Source organism: Fistularia commersonii, chromosome 1, assembly GCF_037954325.1.
Source record: "Fistularia commersonii isolate RoL2024-O1a breed Wild chromosome 1, RoL_Fcom_v1.0, whole genome shotgun sequence".
Lineage (NCBI taxonomy): Eukaryota > Metazoa > Chordata > Actinopteri > Syngnathiformes > Fistulariidae > Fistularia > Fistularia commersonii.
The window spans coordinates 24,824,295-24,845,596 of record NC_141284.1 but is presented as its reverse complement, the minus strand read 5'-3'; the positions used below and the strand labels follow the sequence as shown (position 1 = coordinate 24,845,596).

Sequence of the window (21,302 nt, the reverse complement as noted above, 5' to 3'; positions counted from 1 at the left end):
CTTTAATTTCCGGACTATAAGCCGCAACCTTTTTCACACACTTTGAACGCTGCGGCTTAAAAAAGATGCGGCTAATTTATGGATATTTTGCGGCTTATGAGCTTCATGCCAACAAAACATTTTGCCTCATTACATCAGACCAATGAAATTAGCATGAAATTCTGAGGCTGTTCAATTCCGACAGTGAAGAAGACGACTTTAACGGTTTTAGTGCGCAGGAGGAAGACGAAGATAGCGATCAGCTGGAGTAGGACAAAGGGTAGGATTGTTAGGATAGTAGGATAGTAGGATAGTTAATTGATGGATGGATTGCCTTTTTTTATTATTAATCTTTTTCATCAGCTGTGTTACATGCACTGTTTGGAAAAAAGAATTTCCAGTACGTATTTGTGAATGTTACCGGTATGTATCTAATTTAAAGTTAACTAAAAAAAAAGGTTTCTGTGTAACATCTCTCTACATAAATATCTCATGTTACAATGTGGACACCTGTGGCTTATAGAGTGACCCATATATGAACGCATATTTTTTTTTTTGCCGGTGTCGTTTATATTATGTTCGCTCAATATTCTGGATATTACGGTAGTATCATGTCACAGGTGTGATGTATAATGACATGAAGGTTGATTTTAAAGAATATAAATGTCAGCTATGGCGACTACTTGGAAATTGTTTTTCTGTTCTTCAGCATCTATATTCTTTAATCAGTGACAGTTGAAAATCCCCCATGTTTTCAGGGGGAGACTGTCACAGCAGACTTATTTTATATTACTTTTTCACAAAAGCATATATTTCATCTTCTCATTGTGCGATTGGAAGGCGCACCGCCGGTAAACATCACTAGGATGACAAGAGGAAAACTGACCCTGGATGCATTGCAGTGAGCCATCTTCTGCACGGATGGTGAACGTCTCCCCTGGGTTCACCTGCACCAGGATCACCTGTGCCGAAACAAAACACGCGACGATCACAAAGTTAGAGGGAGCCAATCAAATCCAGCAGTGACAACAGATAAAATCAACAGACTGACATACTGCCGGAAAGGTAAGGGGATTTGCAGAGGTGACATAACACCTAAAAAGACTAAGATCCCCCGGTGAAGTGGATCACAGAGTTGGCACATACAAATAAGGCGTAAATCCTTTTTTTTTTTTTTTTTTTTTTTTTGCTGTTTCACAACAACCCAGACTTAGAGAAAATCCTGTGTTATATCCACTGAAAGCAGCAAAACGTGCACGAGTAAATATTGTACACTTGGACTGATGCGCGTATTACATACACGTGAAATGCACGTGAAATATACAGACAGAGAGGTGAGCAGAGACACATCGAGCCGGAAAACATCTGTGCGGATTTGATTTGTTTCTTTTAAATGTGCCTGCAGGGAGTGTGTGTGTGTGTGTGTGTGTGTGTGCACTTGTACCTTACCATCATATTCTCCGCATACAGATTGTTGAGTGTGTACACGTGGCTGTAGACATGAAATAGGTGACCCTCCATTGCACGCACATACATGAAGCCACGCACAAACACACGCATGCACAAGCGCCGTCCTGTCCGAGCTCTACAGGTGTGCCTCCGTGAAAATCCTCATATCCAGCGTTCCTGCTTCAGTTTCTGCATGCTCTCCCATCTCAGCGCCAACCCCGCTCCTCTCCTCTCAGACACACACACAATCACACACTTCCTGCTCTGTCTGCTGCAGCAGCGGCAGCAGCTGCTGTTGCTATGGGAACCCCAGCATAGTACAGGGCGACCCATGTTTCCCAAGGAATGAGAAAACCCCCATATGAGACCATGTGGGTTGGTGGGTGTGGAGTGTGCATGCATTCTGTATTATTAACACTAAGTCCGTATAATGTCCAAACATCATATTTTTTTTTTTACTGTGATAAATGTCATAATAGCTACAACAAGGGTTTTGTTAGTTTAAAATTAACAATGGAAGAACACGGTTTTCCGACGTGCCTGTTTATCTAACAAAGAAAAAAAAAACAGAGAGACTCATAGGAGCCAAAAACATAATTTGGAATATTCTCAAATATAAATACCACAAAGGTATTATAATCTAACTGTGCTGTGCCATATATAAACAGACATATAAAAAAACATAATAAAAAATAAACCAAATACCAGTTCAGGATTGTGTTACAACCTTATTTAAAACCAGACTGTTACTTCACTTGGCAACACAGCCGACAAACATAATCATACACTGTTTTGGTTCAAGCCTCACAGTGCAGCATGTGTCCTTACATATGCAGCACTAGTAGGAATTATATACATATATATCCCGATGAGGGGTTTTCAACTATATCACCATTTTTCTTGGCTCTGGATTTTTTTTTCCCCTTTTATCTCCGAATGGACGAATACACTCATCACTGTTCTCATGCGGTAGAAAACTCCAGGAACTCATTTCTACTTTCCCGAAAAAAGGAAATGGAAATAAATAAACGTGAAACGTTATGGAATTCAGTGAAAGAGCAGACTGTAAAAGTTGGGATTTAGACCCCTTGAGATGTCACAGCATTTGTGCGCCTAACATTTAGCCACGTGTCTGGAGGGAACTTTGAGGAAGCTAAATAGAGGTGAACGGATGAACAGTCGAGACCAAGATAAGGAGACAAACTCTGCGGCGCGAAAGGAGACTCAACATAGACATTTCTGCGGGCCTCTATATAATAAATAAATCACTGTTAGACGGACCAAGAAGTCTAACTGACACTCACTCACGTGATCATATGCACACAAGCACTTTAAGGCCTGTATCAGACTGCAAAGCCAAAACACTCCCGCTGTCCTTCCTGGACCCGGGACGATACCTATTGTTCCATTATTCCCGTTACCTAAAAGCCCGCAGTGGCAGATTTACACTTGTTAAAGCTCATCATGCGACCAAAGAGCGAACCGGATAACGGAGAGCGTGCCGCAGTGCGACTGGGCAGACGGTGCCCGACGCAGATCAGCTGACTACCGGATGACACGGAAGTGATGTCTTCCCAAACATTTACTTTATGCGAGTCTTAATATTGAAGACAGATCTTTCTGATGCTAAAGTGGCATCCGTGGCCGACTAGTTCCAGACTACTCAGCTATATTGGTTCAAAGTGTCTCTCGGGTGACAGCAAATCAATAGTCCCTTTCGCACTGTGACAACTTTTCGCAGTTTCGAGAAGCTTTCCAGGAACCAAGCAGTTTTTTTTCCCCGTGCATTCGGACAGCGGATGAACCGGGTACCTCTGGCCTCAGTTCCAAGAACCATTTTTGTTGGTACTCCAAGTACCATGGGAACTCAAGTGACACGGGTGCTTGGTGATCGGTGGAAACACACGTCATTACCGCACCATACCATTACCATATACCAGGGATCGGCAACCCGCGGGTCCTGAGCCGCATGCTTCCTTAAACTACAGCTCCAAGTGGCTTGGGAAAATAAATTTCTAGTATTTAATTGAAGTGTATTTAATTGTGTTAAATTGGAAGATTATTGTGATCTTGAAATATTCAAATAAAGTTATGTTTTTATTTTAAACACTCAAAATAAATGTCACACTCGCTGAAGCCGGTATACCCGGCAGCCTGTCCAGCCCCGATTTGCAGATCCTGTGTGCAGAAGTTCAGGGGCAGAAGTCCCATAAACCAGGTAAAATAAATATTTATGAAGATATTTTGCAAATAATTATTTTCCATTCTTTACTAACACAGTGATTTTTTTTCCCAATTTATTTTTAAAATTCAGGTCAAGGCTCCACTACACACCCTGAAAGCCCAAAGCTCAAAATGTGTTCATTACATACATAAAATTTAATTTTCTCTGTAGTATTTTGTGAATTTCAGAAGCAACACACTACACACTTGTTTATAGAAAGTGTAAAGGTAATAAAAAGCAATATATACAGTGGTATCTTTATTTTTGCGGCTACCAGTGTTTTCTTTTCCGTGGAAACCAGGTCCAAATGGCTCTTTGGGTGTTAAAGGGTTGCCGACCCCTGCGATATACAATTTGGCCTGCGGAGTGCAATTTCTAACTAAACTATTATGATCGCTGGTTTTATTGTAACAAAATGGACAGGATTGGCGAGAAATGGACCGAAAAAGAGGGCCAAACCTCTCTGGCCTACAGAGGGGTTTCAGGGGCTCGCAGCAGAACACAAACATTCCCGCCAAGATAAGTACCATGTTAACTAGCGACTGGGTTTCCCGCCCCCCGAAGAACAACTTGCACACGGAGAAAATAAAAACACTTAAACCCATCTGATACTCAACCGTTATTATTCCCGCCGTGCAGAGCATAAATGCTGCGGCGCCTTCGATCTTCCCGTTGTCGTCTTTCTCTTCTTCGCTGAGGTTCGTTTTTGAGTGTGGCGCTTAAGATGCAAACCACAGCGCTCCCTCCCAACAACAAGTTCAGTTGCCTGAACCAAAATCGAGCCGAACAGCTCTAAGAAATGTGTTCTTTGACCGTTTCTGTCGGAAAGAGGCTAATGTGGGTCATTTATTGCAACGGCCCCCGACCTTTTCTGGAGCAGGTACCAGTTTTATGCATAAAAATGTTTCCGTGGACCGGCTGGGGGCCGGGGGCTCAAATAATAAAAACTTTTGTCAGTTCACATCTTTTAATCTCAATCAAACAATTACACTTACTCACATTACACAATTACGATGCGTCAGTAAGGCGAAGGCAGAAACAGTCGTTGCAAAATAAGAGCCGGAAGGTTTAATGAGAAAAAAGGTAATTTTGACTGAGAAAGATGTTCTTTGCCGACCGGGGATTGAGGATCACTGATTTAATGTATATCAGCTGATTGATCAACAATGTGTTTTTTTACACTACGATATATATAAAGACATCAAGGAGTCAGAACTGGGAAATAGTGCTACAAATACCACAGAAATTCAAATTCCAAACTGGAACATTTCCCGACCGAATTTCACGTGCGCTTTACTTCCACGCAATTCATACATAAGCAGGCGCCCTTTCGGAAACTTCTTTCTCAAAGCTCTCATTATTTGTCCGGCGTTCTGCACTCAGCCCCGCGCCGTCTCGTCCGCAACCGCGCATTTTTCAGAAGCGCCTTTTGACAAAATCGCATCAGAAAACAGGTTCTGACTTGCGAGCGCATCCACCTCGCCGCGTATTATTTTTTTTTGTGTATCGACGGGATTAGGCAAATATCCACCTCGCACTTCTGCTGATCTCACCTTTAAGAAGAGCTCAGGTGTGCGTGTTTGCGTTTTTATATATTTGGATTTTTACTTTGAAGGTGATCCAGTTGGCTCTGCGGGATCTGGTAGGATTAGTCAGTTATACTGGGGCTGTTGAGTCCATTTCCAAAAGTAATTAAAGAGAAGGCTGCAAGCCATGAATGGGTCCAGTCATCCACTTTGTTGCTTAAGAAATGTCTCTTGACTCTGAATAATGCATGTATACGCGCCTGTGTTTATTCTGTCCTTGTTACATGACAAATGCTTTACTGTAAAAGCTTGGCAGCCGTTCACGACTTGCGGTGACAAATGACAACAAGCTGAAGCGACTGCGTAACCGTTTGACGATACGTTCTCTTGGGCATTTGCATGAGAGGTTAATCGAATGGAACGGGTAGATCGGTTTACCTGCTGCGCTGCATCACCGTTAACCATGTGAGGCATTAGCGGGACCTCCCCGTTCAGGAGGGGGGGCGGAGCCAAGTCCAGTGGAATCTGGTCTGTCATCATCATTGTGACGTACATTCATGGAGAAATTCACTGAACTGCCCTACCTGGGAAAGTACAGAGAGACAAAGACAATTACACATCAGAAAACGACTGCACAAACAAAAAAAACAAGTTCTCATTGACTCATTGGTATTTTATTTGAAGATTAAACTAGTTTTGATTTTTAGATTTCACACAAATAACACTTCAATACGCTTTGTTGGCAATTTAACATGAAAACAAATGCAGAACAAAAAAAAAATTAAAAAAAACATTTCATTGTATTGCAATGCAATTAAGCTGTTAATGGAAATAATAATGCTCGATAAAAAGAATTTCATTGTTAAATCTACAATGAAAACAATGCGCTTGCTTTGCTTGGCATTCAGATCAAACATCAGTCATACAGCAGAGATGTAGATGCAGGATAAACGAATTATATATTGGAGACCAAGTCAGGAAAAGGTGCACGTTTGTGCAAGAAGGAAGGAGTGCAAGAATAAGAGCCACAATGAAAACTGCACTTAGATATATTAGCAGCAAAGTTGTATTATTTTTTTGTTATTTTTTTTTTCCAAAAATGATTGAAATATTTGCATTAAAAAAATCAGACAATAATCCCACCCGATTCAAGATAGTGGAAACAACCAACTGCTTCTTAGAAAATAAGCAAAGATACACTGGAGCTCCTAAATGTTTTCCAATATTGCCAACAACAAATTAAATAAATAATAACAAAAAAAAAATTGCTGGGAAGTCTACAAATTCAAAAAAAAAAAAAAAAAAGTAGCATTTATATTAAATAAGATAAGATAAATGTTGGTCACAGAGACGAGCTGCAGCCGTCGCATGCTAACGTCTAGATGCTCCTGTGGCGTGTGCACTGCTGCTTCTGGATTGTAGCATTTAATCAACTGTATTTGTTCTATTACTTTTCTTATATAACCAGATTTCACATACTTTACATGAAGAATAAGAACAAGAGCACTGCTTCTGGCGTTTTATTTGGTCCTGTCTCTTGTAAAGCTGACTGTTTGGAACACAATGTATATTCCATTTTCTTGTGTAAAGGACTATTTATTTCTCACGGACATATTGAGGACAGATCTTTAAAAGACGTGTCTTAGAGAAGCCGATTTTCATGCCACGGACGGGCCAGTACCTGAAGCTCTCATGCAGTTTTATTGATTTCTCCCGAGCTGATCCGTGAAAAGTTACATGTCTGTTTTGGATAGAGGAAGATGTATTGTTTTGGGTTATGAGGGTGGACATCGGCGAAAGTAAAGAATATGAGGGAAAAGGCAGGTTACTCTCCTTTGGAGATCAGATGATATGAGAAATGCGCTATCAAATTACTGAATAGCCTCATCCGGAGGTGGTCCCAGCCACATATGGCCAACATTCCTTCAGCAATGAGTAGGAAAATGCGTCCTGGGCCACATTTTTAGAACTGCCTACTCAACCGCTGTCCCTTGCACAAGTAGAAAAGTATTATTTTACTTTCTAAAGAATTCTACAGCTATCAAAAGGTTCCTGCCAGGGCATGAGAGTTCTGTTTCTCGCCCACAACAGACATGAAGGACGTTTTTGTCTTGTGAGAAAGCAAATGGTTAGCTGACAGCCAAATTTGCATAATATTAAAATCGGGGGCTCTTGAATTTGTAAGGTAGAAAAGTGTCCCTGACCCAGATACTGGACCCCTCACTGCTGCGTATTAATGTGCGTGAAAGTTTTGTAAAAGCACCCTGAAATGTCAGAGAAGAAAAATTGCTATAGAAGAGCAGTCCTTTTAACATTTGACATAGCTGTGTGGAACTCTCTAGAGGAAATATGAGGGGGGGTAAAGACCGTGGAAAAAACAGTGGTCCAAAGGTGGAACCTAGTGGAACACCTTTGCTGAAAACATAAAATACGATCAGAAGACCGTAGAGATGGGTTACGAAATAGGAATTAGATCCCATCCGTATTATTGAGATTGCTTCCTTCCCATGTCTTTCTTGTCAGTCTGCGCACAGGAAACGCAAGATAAATGCCACCCTTTACATTGTCTCTGCCAAAAGGAATATTTGTTTGAATATTCATGTGAATGTTAAGCAAATGATAACATATGTGCAAAAGAAAAAAAAAGATCAATTTTTAAAAAATAAGCTGATAAAAATAATAAGTAATAAAAAATATGTAATACTACGTGTGTGTTATTCTGACGAACATAGCGCGCACATACAAACACCCAGCAAAATAACTATCCCATACAATTCAGCAAACACACAGCAAGCTTTGTGAGGTCTTCTTGAGCCTATGGTGCTGGCTCTTTGGCGCCAGACTAAATAATTTTCAGAAAGAACATGGAGCAAAAATAATTTATAACACTACGTTTAAAATGTATGCGCATACACATACGGATAGTGTTAGCCGCAACAACCGACCACAAAAGCCCCAGTACACTTATGTCAGCAGCTTATGTACGGCATCTCTGGAAATAAACACACGAAGGTAAAGACAAACAGATACACTGTAGCTTCGGCTTACGTCTAAAAAAAAAAAAAAAAAAAAAAATACCGTGATGAGTTGCCATTGCCACGCGCATGGCGGATGTATTTGTTATCTATTAGGGAAATATTACCTTAAAAAATGTAAATCTGGTATCTCTCCCTTACAGACGCTCAACACAAGCACACACAGATAATATGCACATGGACACAGTGTTCCTCGGAAAACAGCTGTGTGTCATCCTCTCTTTCAGCTGGTCATCTTTTCACACTGACAAAGTCTTTATAAGATCACACAGCTGTGGCCCACACTGCTGCAACATAAACACACACTTAAGCCACAGGGGCCGGGTACTGGCGAGGACTGTCACGATACACCTCAAAACACAAAACACATTGTGAAAACTGCAACAGTGTTATTTCAGGAAAACCGAGTCTCGGTCATTTGGTTTGTGTTCTTCCAGACACCCTCACAGTACCATCTCTCGCTTTTATTTGAAAATTTAGTTCTTTCTCTCTCTCTCTCTCCTAAACTCCGTCTCCATCTGAGCCCCATTCCCAGCTCAGCCTGGCCATCCTGCCTTGAAAACACACACACACACACACACACACACACACACAACTGCTTCCAGGACACATCACAGACAGATGGTAACACCACTCTCCGTTCTGCCAGGAAAAAGAGAAAAGCGAGACAGAGGGAAAAAGTAGGGAGGAAGAATGAACAAATGCGTAAATTAAGAAACGGCTTAGGTGAACAGAATGCAAAGAGGGAGGGCGGACGGGGACATCTCTTCCAATCACATTCCAGGCTAAAAACAACCCATCACATCCAGATGACATATATATGCAACTTTTTTTTTTCCCCCCCCACACATAAATGTCCCTGAACAACCGGATCCATTTTCATATTTTGTTATTAATGTCTTTATGAAGGAAAATGAGGACAGAACGAGCTAATTCATAATAATAAAAACACCAAAAAGAAATGTTTTGGCTTTCAAACAACTATTCTCAATACCTGGCCAAAATGTCAGACGACAAAAATAGGCATCACCCGACACCCAGCCTGCTTGTCAAATCGATAAAGCTGGATTCAAAAGCAGAGAGATTGCCAAGCTCCGACCCAAAAAACAACGGGAGTACAAAATAATGGGGAATCCGAAAATTGTAATCAAAAACTTCAACTTCATTGTAATCAGAGTGTATTTCTGAAAACCTGACTGGAAACTATCCCGTCAAAATCATCGCCTACCAACGCGGTGGACTAACAGATGTTTTGTGATCGGGGTTACCGGTGTTTCGGATGATTTTTTTTTTTGCAAAAATGACATTATTTGAATTCAACTGCTAACTTGTCACTGCAATGTGGAGCAACCGATGTGTGAAATTGCTGAGTGGAGTCAACCTTAAGGGGGGAAAAACAGAAAAAGACATGTCCGTTTGTCTCGTCACATCCGATTTTGCTGATTGTCACCGTTCCCTGCTCAGGAGAGTGAAGAGGGTAGTTAAATTCAGGAAAATGTTGAAGTGCTTTTTGTTATATGGCTGTCACAAACATTTCCACCATGGTCTAATGAATACATTTGGAAAAATCAATATCTCAATGAATGAATAATAACCTTTGTTTTCTTCCAGAATTATTACCAGATGGATGCTGTCGTTGAAAGCTTCAGAAATCTCAGTGCATCCACACACACACACACACACACACACACACACACACACACACACACACACACACACACACACACACACACACACACACACACACACACACACACACACACACACACACACACACACACACACACGTACAGGGAGGAATAAGGTATTGATTCCCAGTAGGGATAAAATGTTAAATTAAAAATTTCAAATTTTGATCCAGAAAACAATCATCCATTTGTACCCACTTGTCCCAGTGTGTGAATGTGTGTGTGCATGTTAAGATTTGCGTGTGTGTGTGTTTGTGTGTATATCAGACAGAAAGCCCTGTGTAAGTATGGAAACTGTTTCTCGATCATAAAAGATGCATAGAGTAAAACACACACTGAGATGGCAACACACACACACACACACACACACACACACGGGGCTCTAGATAGTCAGGGGCAACTCTGACCTCATTACATGACAGTCATTACTCATGCGGTCATTCATCATTCACGCACGCCCAATGACTCCCGTTTGCCCGTCCCGATGAAGCATAAAGAATATTCACAACCACCTAACAGACCGTCTGCCTTACTTCCAGTCAACTACTTCACACCTCTCTCTCCCTTTCAATGTTCACGGAGGGACAGAAATAAACAAAGCGAAACTCCCTCGGATGGATTTTCTTTTCTCTGACTGATCTTGGGACACTGGACACAAACGAAAAAAGAATTAAAATAAACAGACATAAAGGTCGTGTAATTCTATGCAACTCCAGTACACAATACTGACCGACACTTCTATTTTTCGCTGAGGGGTAGATTATTAATAGAAGTAGAAGTCAGCAGGAATCCAAATCGCTCATCCGCTTCCTTAAACTCGCACACCACAGACATTCATTCATCAAAAAAAGAAAAAAAAAAAGTGCAAATACAACGTGGATTTCTACCACCAAAATAAAAAGTACTGACAACCGATGCGAGGCTCCAATTGGAAAATGAGTCTATTATTTGTATTTTCTCAACTTCTTCTGGAGATGAATGTCACGAATGTTTTCGTATTTATCACCCAGCCTGATGACCATTCACGTCTGCGTGTCTCATTCAGCTTCATAATCATCCAATAAACAAATGGGGGGGCGGTTACTGACTACCAGCATACAATGAATCGCGCTCGAGCTTAATTTCAATGCACTCTCATGCTCTTGGGTTGTCATAGCGACCCAGTTCATTTCAATCACCCCTCGCAAAGCAACCTTGAAGATTTCCCAATTTTCGCTGATGATATTATTCCAACTCCTCCTGACCTCCCGCACACAGAGATAACTACAAAACTCATAACAGGCTATTGTTTATTGGCGTTTCCTCAGCCTTCACCACACGCAAACCCAAATCTACCCGATAAACTCAACTGCCGCGCCATTTGCTCCAACATTGTCTTTCCTGCGTGGGTGTTTGACAGAAATTCACAAACATTCTGGAATATAAAACCCATTACACCCCATGTGAGTATATTACTTCACTGTTCAGCATAAAATTAAACTTTATTAGATGTGAAACCGAAACAGAAAGATAAGAACTGACTTTTGACACAAGCCGGTCAGCTAAAGCACTATGATGAGGCCACTGAAGGAGAAATAGTGGAGATCAATCAGGGTCGAGAGAACTTTGAGGCCCGATCTGTGAAACAAATCCTGAAAAAGTTACATAATGACAAACCTGTGACATAGTTAAAAGTTGCCGAAGTCCAAGGAGCTCATCTTGCGTCTGCAAAAATCAACATTTTCAAATCCAACAGAGCGACATACTTCAATATTTTATTACAGTCTTCTGCTAATGAAATGGTTTCACAGTGGTAATAATAAAACCCAAGAGGTTTTACTTTGTGATTTTATTGTCTGCCAGTCAGTGGCATGAACTCTGAGAATAATCAACCTCGTGTACCAAAGCAAGCAAAACTGTGGGAGTAGCTTAGCATTATTAGCTTAATGGATAACTGATTAGCAGATTAGCCTAGCCGGGGCGTCTCGGAATGCTACAGTGGAGAACAATTGTCTGATAAGATCACAAACATTTTTCGAGATGAACGCCCACACAAATTTCTTGCCGATCAGAAAGTCTGCTGTTTTTTTCAATAGAAATCTGCTTTTGACCAACACCTGACCTGTGACGCCGATGCGCAAGGAGGACATACTGTATTATGTGAACAGATCTCAACTTGATTCAAAGACACACCGCTGTGTCAGGCGCCTTGACAGCGTTCTATAGATCAACACCAAACGGTTTCCTCTGCTGAACAACAAGTCAAGTCAGCAGATACAACCGTCCCTTCTTAGTTGGACTGGGGGTGCCTTTCGTATGGAGCCCTCGGCTCAAGGAGAGACTGACCTTGAGCTGTAAAAAATAAATAAATAAATTTGAAAAATGGGACTTCAATCTAAGATGAGTTTGATTTGTCCCCGCATGATAAAAGATAACAAAAAAAAAAAAAAAGAAAGATAAAATACACACACGTGTTTGTATATGACATTAAAATCTGACATTAAACTGGAAACCATTCGGTAGTATTGTCTTGCAAATGCTTATAACTGGGAGAAAATTGATCAGATTTAGCAAACATTAACTTATTTTCCTTGCCTCTGTGTAAATAACATATAAAAATGTATTGCTAATTCATTTTTTTTAATTAATTTAGTATAAGTTATATCATTCTGTAAGCAGTAACTGTGATGCGGGTGGGAGCGAGAAGAGACTGTGAAGATGCGGGGTTTAAAAAAAAGGATGTGAAAAATGGGCTTCTTACAAGAGGGCACCTTGCCTGTCCTGTAGGTTACCTTCTCAAAACAACTCGTGTGTGGAGAATGTGTGTTCAGACAGACTTAGGAGAAGACGACACCGCTGGATCTGAACGGTCGTGTCAGTGACAGAGCAGGAGAGACAACAAAGGTGGGGAAGGTGTGGATGGCTCCCTCATCCTGGGTGTGTTAAGCAATGGAAAAAGCTCTCAGGTGTCACTGCCCAAGACTGAATAGCTATCTATTCACTGCTGTACATGCACACATGCACACACACACACACACACACACATACCCACACACACTGAGAGCAAAAGAGAGATACAAACAAAAACAGAGCACATGCCAAACAAAACTGGGATGGACTAATGTCTTTTGAAACCCATCACATCAGCTGACAACTTTAATCTGTGCTGGCATTTCATAAACATGCACAGGACACTTGAAGTGTGTGTGTGTGTGTGTGTGTGTGTGTGTGTGTGTAGAGAAAGGGGGTAGCTTCTAAATATGGTGGGAAACTGCCACCAACACCACTCCCATTCAAGCCCAACTCCTTTTACAAAAGGTATTCAGCCTAGGAGAGACCTGCTCGCTCGCACTCCCTCACCATCTTTCTATTGCGCGCACACACACATACATGCGAACACACACACACACACACAGTAAGTACCTTCTTTCCAGGGAAGCAAAAAGAGAGGTAGTGTGGAGATGGAGAAGAGGGGAGAGGGGGAGTGAGGGGAGAAAGAAGGGTGAAGAGGAAGGCTGAGAGGAATGCTTTGCTTTAGAGCACGAACACACACACACACACACACACAGACACACACACACACACAGACACACACACACACACGCACTTGGGCAAGACAGAGAGAGGATTTATAAATGATGGAACCTCTTGAGGTTCCCACGTCGGCCAGCAGCTTTCTGCACATACGCAGGCTGTGTGTGTGCCTGTGTGTGTGTGTGTGAGAGAGAGAGAGAGAGAGAGAGAGAGAGAGAGAGAGAGAGAGAGAGAGAGAGAGAGAGAGAGAGAGAGAGAGAGAGAGAGAGAGAGAGAGAGAGAGAGAGAGAGAGAGAAAACCAAGCAACTCAAAGAGGGTAGCAGGCAAAAAAAGTTGGTAGAAATAAAATTTTTGACTTTTAGCTTTCGCTTCCAGGGCAGTTGGCAAACACATGTGTGTATACTTTTGAGCTCTGCCTTTTTGTATGCAAGTGTGTATATGTGTGTGTTTCTGCTTATACGAGTGCATGTGTAGAGCTGAAGTTCTCTTTGCCTTGTAATTGTGGTAATAATATGTCATCCATGATGAAGAACTCCAAACGGGTGGAGTGGAATGCTATGGACACTTGCAAGCAACAAAGACACACACACACACACACACACACACACACACACACACACACACACACACACACACACAAGCACGCGCAAAAGCACGTCCCACCATGTATGAACAAGCTTTTATCCGACTCCATGAAGTAAAGCCTTCAGGGTACGCCCCTCCTCCCCCCCAGACAGATGAGCTCCTGCACCTCAAGAAACCACATCTGATGGCTAACAAAGCCTCAACCAAGCAGCCACTTTTCACTTTCCGTCCACGTCTTTTACAACACGATCTTACTATTGCACTCCGACGTGCCAAACTCAAAGACGACCCAGTCACGACGCCGGGCGACTAAATAAACTCTCAGCGTTAAATAACTTTTCCTCCTCGTGATTGTCGATAGAGCGCTCGTAGAGGTTCTCGGAGGGAAATCTACGATGAAAATTTGAGCCTATCCTCTCACGACCGGTGCTTATTCTTTGCGGATCTTCCTCTTCCAGGGCTAGACTGCCGCTCACACGTAACTCAAGGCAGATGAGAAACTGTCACAAGTGTCTAGCGAGCTGATGCAATATGAGACGACACAATGACAGACTCATACGTTCATAATTTTCCACACTCTGGCTTATATTTTCTCCTTTCCCCTGTGTGTACTTTTACCTTTTCCCCCCCGAATGCCAGTCATTCTGCAGATTGTTGTATGCAGCCGGAGCATCGACAAGTCCGGACTCAACCCAACTAAAACGACGGGCTCAGCACTTCTCCCCCCCCACCACCACCACCTCCATCCCTTACTGTGAACAAAAATGAGCACCCTGGGCAGCAATCCATCCATCCATCCATCTATCTATCTATCTATCCATCTGCCCATCCAACCAATCCTCTCAGGGCAAACTATTCAGAAAACCAGGCCAGAAACAGATGACCCAGTGACTCGGAGTCAGCCTCTGCTCATTTCCTTCCTCCACTTCCCTCCCTTAGTAAAGTATTACTCGTACGTTTCTTTTTTAACATACACAAATTCACGAATTTATACATTCTTGTCAGAAACATTTTAAGTTTCTAAAGGGGGGGAAAAAAAAAAACGAGCGAAAAAGGGGTTTAAAACTCCGATGAGTTCGGTCCCTCACACAAACAAAGGGTATTGAGCTACACGACTCCGTTTTCCAGAGAGTCGAGTAGCTCGGGCCAAAAACTCCAGGATCTGACTACTGCCATCCACTTCCTGGAAAGGCCCCGCCTTTCTCACATTCCACTACCCTGTCAAAACACAGCTCTCCACTCCAACTGGCTGACGGGAAGCCGCCGCTTGCATTATAGGTCGCCGCTCAGCAGTGGGCGGGAGGAAGTCGGAGCGGAGCTCAAAGTAGCAGCGGCCCATTCTCAGGGAGGAACCGGGGTTACATAACAGTGCACACGAACAGATACACACATGCAGTATCAGGACAACACCCTCGACACACATCATAGCAGGAATCGGGGTCAGGAAGAATAAAAGGTGAAGAGGCAGTGGGGAGAGAGAGAGAGAGAGAGGAGAACGTGGGTGACTGAAAGGGAGTCTGGAGAGAGCATCAGTTTTCCTTGTGAATAAAATGAAAAGGAAATGGCTATTTTCCACGCAGGTCAGGGGGCAGAGCGAGAGTACACCCAGTGTGTGTGTGTGTGCATGCAAGAGAAAGAATAAGGTGTTGGTGGTCAAAGATCACATGAATAAAAGCACTAAGAAGAAGAACAGTAGACCAAATAGAAGAACTGTGCCAATAATAAAAGCACACACACACACACAAACACACACACACACACAACCCAGTCAAAAGTCACACGTGATGTGACAGGGAACTCGCTTGGAAGAAACAAATTTGGTGCGATTAAATCAATATCATCTTTTGCCTGTCTCAACGGGTTGGAAACGGCAGCATTATATAATCATGAGGGAGAAGACAAGAGGCCGGTTGGAACCAGGAGGAGGACGAAGGAGGAGAAGGAAAGACGGGAGGAAAGGGGCAGAGGATAAAGAAGAAGGCATAGAAATGGGCAGGGTGATGAGGGGGCCGGAGGTTGAGTGTGTGCCGAGAGAGATATGTGTGGAATCCTAATTGTGTTATTGCTCCAGAACAAACATTAGTCCTGCCTGTCATACCACAGACAGCAGGCAGTGAGCGGTGTGTGTGTGTGTGTGTGTGTGCGTGTCTAAGAGAGAGAGAAAATTGAATGAGCCCGGCAAATTAACAGTCCGAGCGAAGAAAGTCTGAAACATGTTTTCCATTTTTTTTTTTTTTTTTCTCCCCCCTCTGTTTCTATTCATGAGAGCAGGGCATTTACAATTAGCTCTATGTCGGGAGAACTGCATTAGTCACTGGCTGCACATAAGCGAGGCAAGCTCCGGCAGATGTTTGCATCTGCCAAGGAGCCCTCCCTCCTGCAGCTGCACAGCTGCGGGCCGGCCATGTGTGTGGTTGAGCAGGGGGGCCGGCAGGCAGTAAAAAGCACCATAGAGGCCCCAACAGTCCAACTCTTGCCACAGAGCCACGTAGCAGCGACGTAACTCAACATGAGGTTACTTAAGAGGACAGGAGATCCGCGTCCTCTCCCGTCTTTTCCCAGCGCTCGGGAAAGAAACGTTAGCAAAACGGATCAAATAATAGAGTGGAATAACGCGGGTCACTCAGGAGGGTCACAAGAGAAAAAAGTATCTTTACGATTCTGTTCATCTCCATCATGTGTTTCTCTCGATTACATCAGCCAGGACCTCCTTTCACTCATGTTTCTCCAGCTGCAATCTCCCCTGACTTACTGATGTTTGAGGGCTGATTTCAGGAGCCGGTAGTCCCGTCCCCCGCACACGGTTGGCAGAAACAAAAAACAAAAGAAACACGTTTGACAGAAATGTAAAAATAACACTGTAAAAAGACCTCTATTATTATGACACTTGTCAAAACACAGGAGTAGAAAAAAAAAAAAAGCGTGCAACGCTGCAAACTGTGTGGATTCGTGAGGAATTCCGATTTTCTGAAACAGAGGCTGGATTCAAACATCTACGTTCAAACTACCAAACTGTAAAACATCTCAGTAGAACGGTAAACAAAGTTTGTGTGAAATTTGCATGTTTTTTTTTTTTTTTTTGCTGATAATGTCAGAAATGAACAAGATCCTCTTTTTATTATGACTGACACAGCGACAGCTCACATTCCTCCAGCGATTGCTTTTGGGATAGAAGCTGAGGCCGGTCCTCCAGCGATACCATTCACACCAGTATAACCCAATATTCACTGTGCCAATCTCTGGGTTTTTTGTTTCGGCGCCCGTGTTATTATAATAATGTTTACGCTACCTATTCATTATCAGCACGTATCCAAATGCACTGTGGACAGCAAAGTACGAATTTCATTGTACAGGGAAACACGTTTCCACACTCTGCAGATGACGATAAACACTTAGAATCTTGAATCATGTTAAGAGCACCCTTTTAAATTAAAAATAAATAAATAAAAAGGCTTTCTAGACGGTTTTATTCCCATTTTATTTTGGAGGAAAAAAAAAAACAAGTGAAACTAAATATGGAATCAAAGCTTTGAAATATATATTAAAAAAATCAAAAAATAATAAAATTTAAAAAAGAAAAAAAAAAAAAAAAATCGCAGCTTAAGGTATCACTTTCCAATGAAGAGGAATCAATCCCTTCTGCATGAAGAATCCCGTCATTGTCCTTTGAATGGGAGGACAGATCTGAAGTGGAGATGGAATGTGCCACTCCATCTCCATGTCAGCAGACTGAACGAATGGAAGACTCGCAGCCAGAACGGGGGAGGGAGGCGCGAGGGGAAGGGGGGGGGGGGGGGGTTGCTTCTCGGCTGAAATGGCACGAAGACCAGAGACTACATCGCTGTGCTTTTTTTTTTTTTTAGACAGACTGCGAGGCGTATCAGCGACAGAACATTCCCGACTTGGGCAGGCTGTGTAAAAGGGGCCATTGTCTTTCTTACTGCCATCAGACCCATTAATGTCTAAAACATCACTGTCAACTTGATGGTCATCGCTGCCAAGACCATGATCTCTATTCTCGCTGTCAGCATCAATATGCCAAACTGCCTGAACAAAGTGCAACCGTAGCTGTATTTTGTTGGTGTTTTTATGTGTTTAATACAGAGGAAGTGGCTTTTCCCACAAGCACATGAACATGACTCACTCTTCGTTATGGCGATGCTTCCAATTTTTCCTTCTCCTTTTGTCCCTCTCTACCCCTCCTCCAACTCTTTCTGTTCTTCTCATCCCTCCCTCTCGCCTCCTGCCCGAATTGAATTCAGATTTTTGTCCATCAGGAATGATGAGTGCTCTGCCAGGGGGATGATGAGCAAAGCACAACCCGGAAGAGAGTGCCGAGCCCTGAGGAGAGCTCACGGTAAAACCCCTTACTAACACCTCAGATCGCCAAGGCTCAGTGTGACCACACACACACACACACACAAACACACACGGGTTGGATCCACCACCAGCCAACAAACCATAGGAGTTGAGCTGCATGGTGAGCTGCACAAACATGTACAGTGAACTGCATGGCAGAATGAAATTGTTTCAGCAACGAACACGTAAATCATTCTTTTGTTTTTTTTTGTTTTCATATATCATTGAATTCCAACTTTACACTTATGGCGTTGCCCCATTGTTGAAAACGTGAATGACATAATGCTGCTTAAACAGAAAAGGAGTAAGGCCACTATGGCTGGGAGTCCCATGTGATGGGAGTCGACATCACTGTATTTATTATGTGACTGGGATGGGTCGCCAGCGGCATGATATATTTAATTTCAGGTTCGGAAAGTCCTCCGAACTGAAAGGGATCCATCAAGTATGGATGTCACATGACTGCAAACCCATCCTTTGAAACTAAACTCTCTGCAACACAGATTGGTCCGTGTCAGGAGGGGGGGGGGGGGGTGTCATCATCGTATGCCTTTCCGCTGTGTTTGACAAGAGGGTTATGAATAAGTGTCACTTCACTGCTGATGTCATTTATGGATGTCACGCCTTCATCCTGTTTTAGAGCTACACCCTGACCGGATTTTACTGGAAAAAGTACTGTACTTCCTTTTCCATAAAACTTTTCTAAGCAACCCAATTGTGTCAATTAAACATGCTCAGACAAGTACCACAAGTTCTACTTTGTACTTTGACTTGCGCCGCACTTTAACAGCAGCATGTAACATGACGAAATATCCGTTTCTGACCAAAAGTGATTCAGCCGTCTAGTGTTCTAACAAAAACGACAAAAAAAAAAAAAAAACACCCGTCGGTCCCATGACAGACAGGTCACTTGTTGCCCAATCCCACAACTAGAAGATAATGTTTTAATAGAATCAGTATCTATACTGCGTATTTTGAACTCATAGACAGTCTGGAGCCTATAGGGCGAGAGGAAGGGTACAGCCAGGACCGGTCGCCAGACAATCACAGAGCCATTTATCCAGACTAAAACTCCTTCTTTTATTCGTTTTACTCATCCGGGCAATTTCAGTCTGTCTCCGATGAACCTTTCCGGAGCGCCAGCCTCCCTGTTTAATACACGTTTCAGTCAAAATAAAACATGGCAATAATGACGCCTGAGTGACGACCGATCGAGCTGAAATTCTCGTCAGGGTTATCCAGGTTGTGAGGAAGCTAAACATTCATTTGCACCCCAAACATGACTATGATTATTACATTGATTATGACTGTGTAATACAGTTGGTTCCGCATAATGGAGCCTTTTAGCGTAAATATGGTATTCTGCCCACACAACTGGAAACTTTTCAGCGTGTTGTGGATAACATGTGGTTGCACGGTTTTCACGAGAAAGGACCAGTGACCAACGAACATTAGCTACACTTTGATTTTCACGCACCATCTCTTCCTCTACTACCTCGACCCCTCCTCTCGAACTCCCGTGCCCCAATTTTAGCTTTAACCTGTCACGGCATTCCCTCGCTCTCCTCTAAGCCTCACCCCCACACTATTGACCTTCCTTCCCAAACAACCCCTCGACGATCAAAAGACAGCCGCCCATTCAGAAAGGTTTTGGGGGCAGGGTGGGGGGAGGAGTGTGGTAAAGGACTAGGGGGTGTAGGGGGTGTTCAGGGGTTCTCATTCCCGCTAAATTGTCCCACATGGCTGAGCGTGCTTAGTTTAAACAAACATAGCCACTTCCTCCTCACTGCACACATCGGCACACAGACACAGGCGCACACAAACCCACATAAACATACATAAATTGGTCACAAAGGCATGTTTGAACTCCCAACACACAAAAACAACCATGCGCACACATGTATAAACATACATGTGCACAATACATTGTATGCCCTGGCAGCCGTGGACAATACTTGCAGTTTTGCGCCGCGGCCAATGACTCACAGCTGAGCCCAGATTCCACACCAAAACACCGCAGGATTGAAGATTACTCATTGTGTAGGTCACCGCGAGGAACATTTCCCCTCCGCGTATTTAGTATATTTTGTATATGGTCTGACGTCTGGAGTGGAAAGAAAAACCTCGCCGAGCTTCGAAAAAAAATAAAACAAAAACTGGAAAATCCACAATAAATATCTCCGAAGTCGAACCCTTAAATCAAACTCTATCAGCGAGACCCGAGGATCAAACTTTGGTCATGTAACCTCTCATTCATGCCCATAAAAGATGCACGAGGACCGCCAACTGCCGGATATTATCCAAAACCATCAACGACGACGAAAAAAAAAACAAAATCTCCGGTTTTATATTTATTCGCTCCATTATACATAGGAGCATAGTTAAAATGTTCTGGTTGAGTGTTTTGACCGTGACACTGTGACACAGGTGTGCAACGGTGAGCGACCAGTCACTCTCACACCTACCAACAATTTAAAGTCTCAGATTAAGCCGGCGTACAATGCTTTCTGGCCTGCGGTAGGAAGCCGAGGGGACCCACGCATGCAAGTGGAATGCATTCAACCACAGCCAACCAAACCCAGAATTATCTACCGGTAAAGTGAGAGCCTTGAACACGACATAACTGCCCACTTGTCGATGACTTAAAACCCAATTGTGGACGGGTGGTATGAGAGTTAGCTTCCTCCGAAGCAATATGCTTCATAGCTGCAGTGATCGCTTAAGTAATAACATTTCAACCGCCTAAACAGTTTAGCGGCGTGATTTTAAGGTTGTCCGTCGCCTCAACGCAGGTGTGGCAGCGACAGAAGCACCCAAATGCAGCTTTGAGCATTTATTCAAACTGGTCAGAGCCGTTACGAGCCACGTTTACGCCGCCAAGACGGAATTGAGCCTAACTTTTTACCGCTGGCTTGATGAGACAAGAGTTGAGTGCACTGGATC

General features: G+C 43.0%; 1 protein-coding gene across 1 annotated transcript in view; it reads right to left on the bottom strand.

Annotated features, from left to right (window-relative positions):
* Positions 1 to 21,302, bottom strand: part of fndc3ba (fibronectin type III domain containing 3Ba) — a 104,378-nt gene that overhangs the window by 73,166 nt on the left and 9,910 nt on the right. The window contains exons 2-3 of the mRNA XM_086156364.1: positions 5,617 to 5,762; positions 866 to 941 (exon numbers count right to left, since the gene is read on the bottom strand). Coding sequence (XP_086012490.1) covers positions 866 to 941; positions 5,617 to 5,733 — 193 coding nt within the window. The 5' untranslated portion in view covers positions 5,734 to 5,762. The remainder of the gene's footprint in view (positions 1 to 865; positions 942 to 5,616; positions 5,763 to 21,302) is intronic.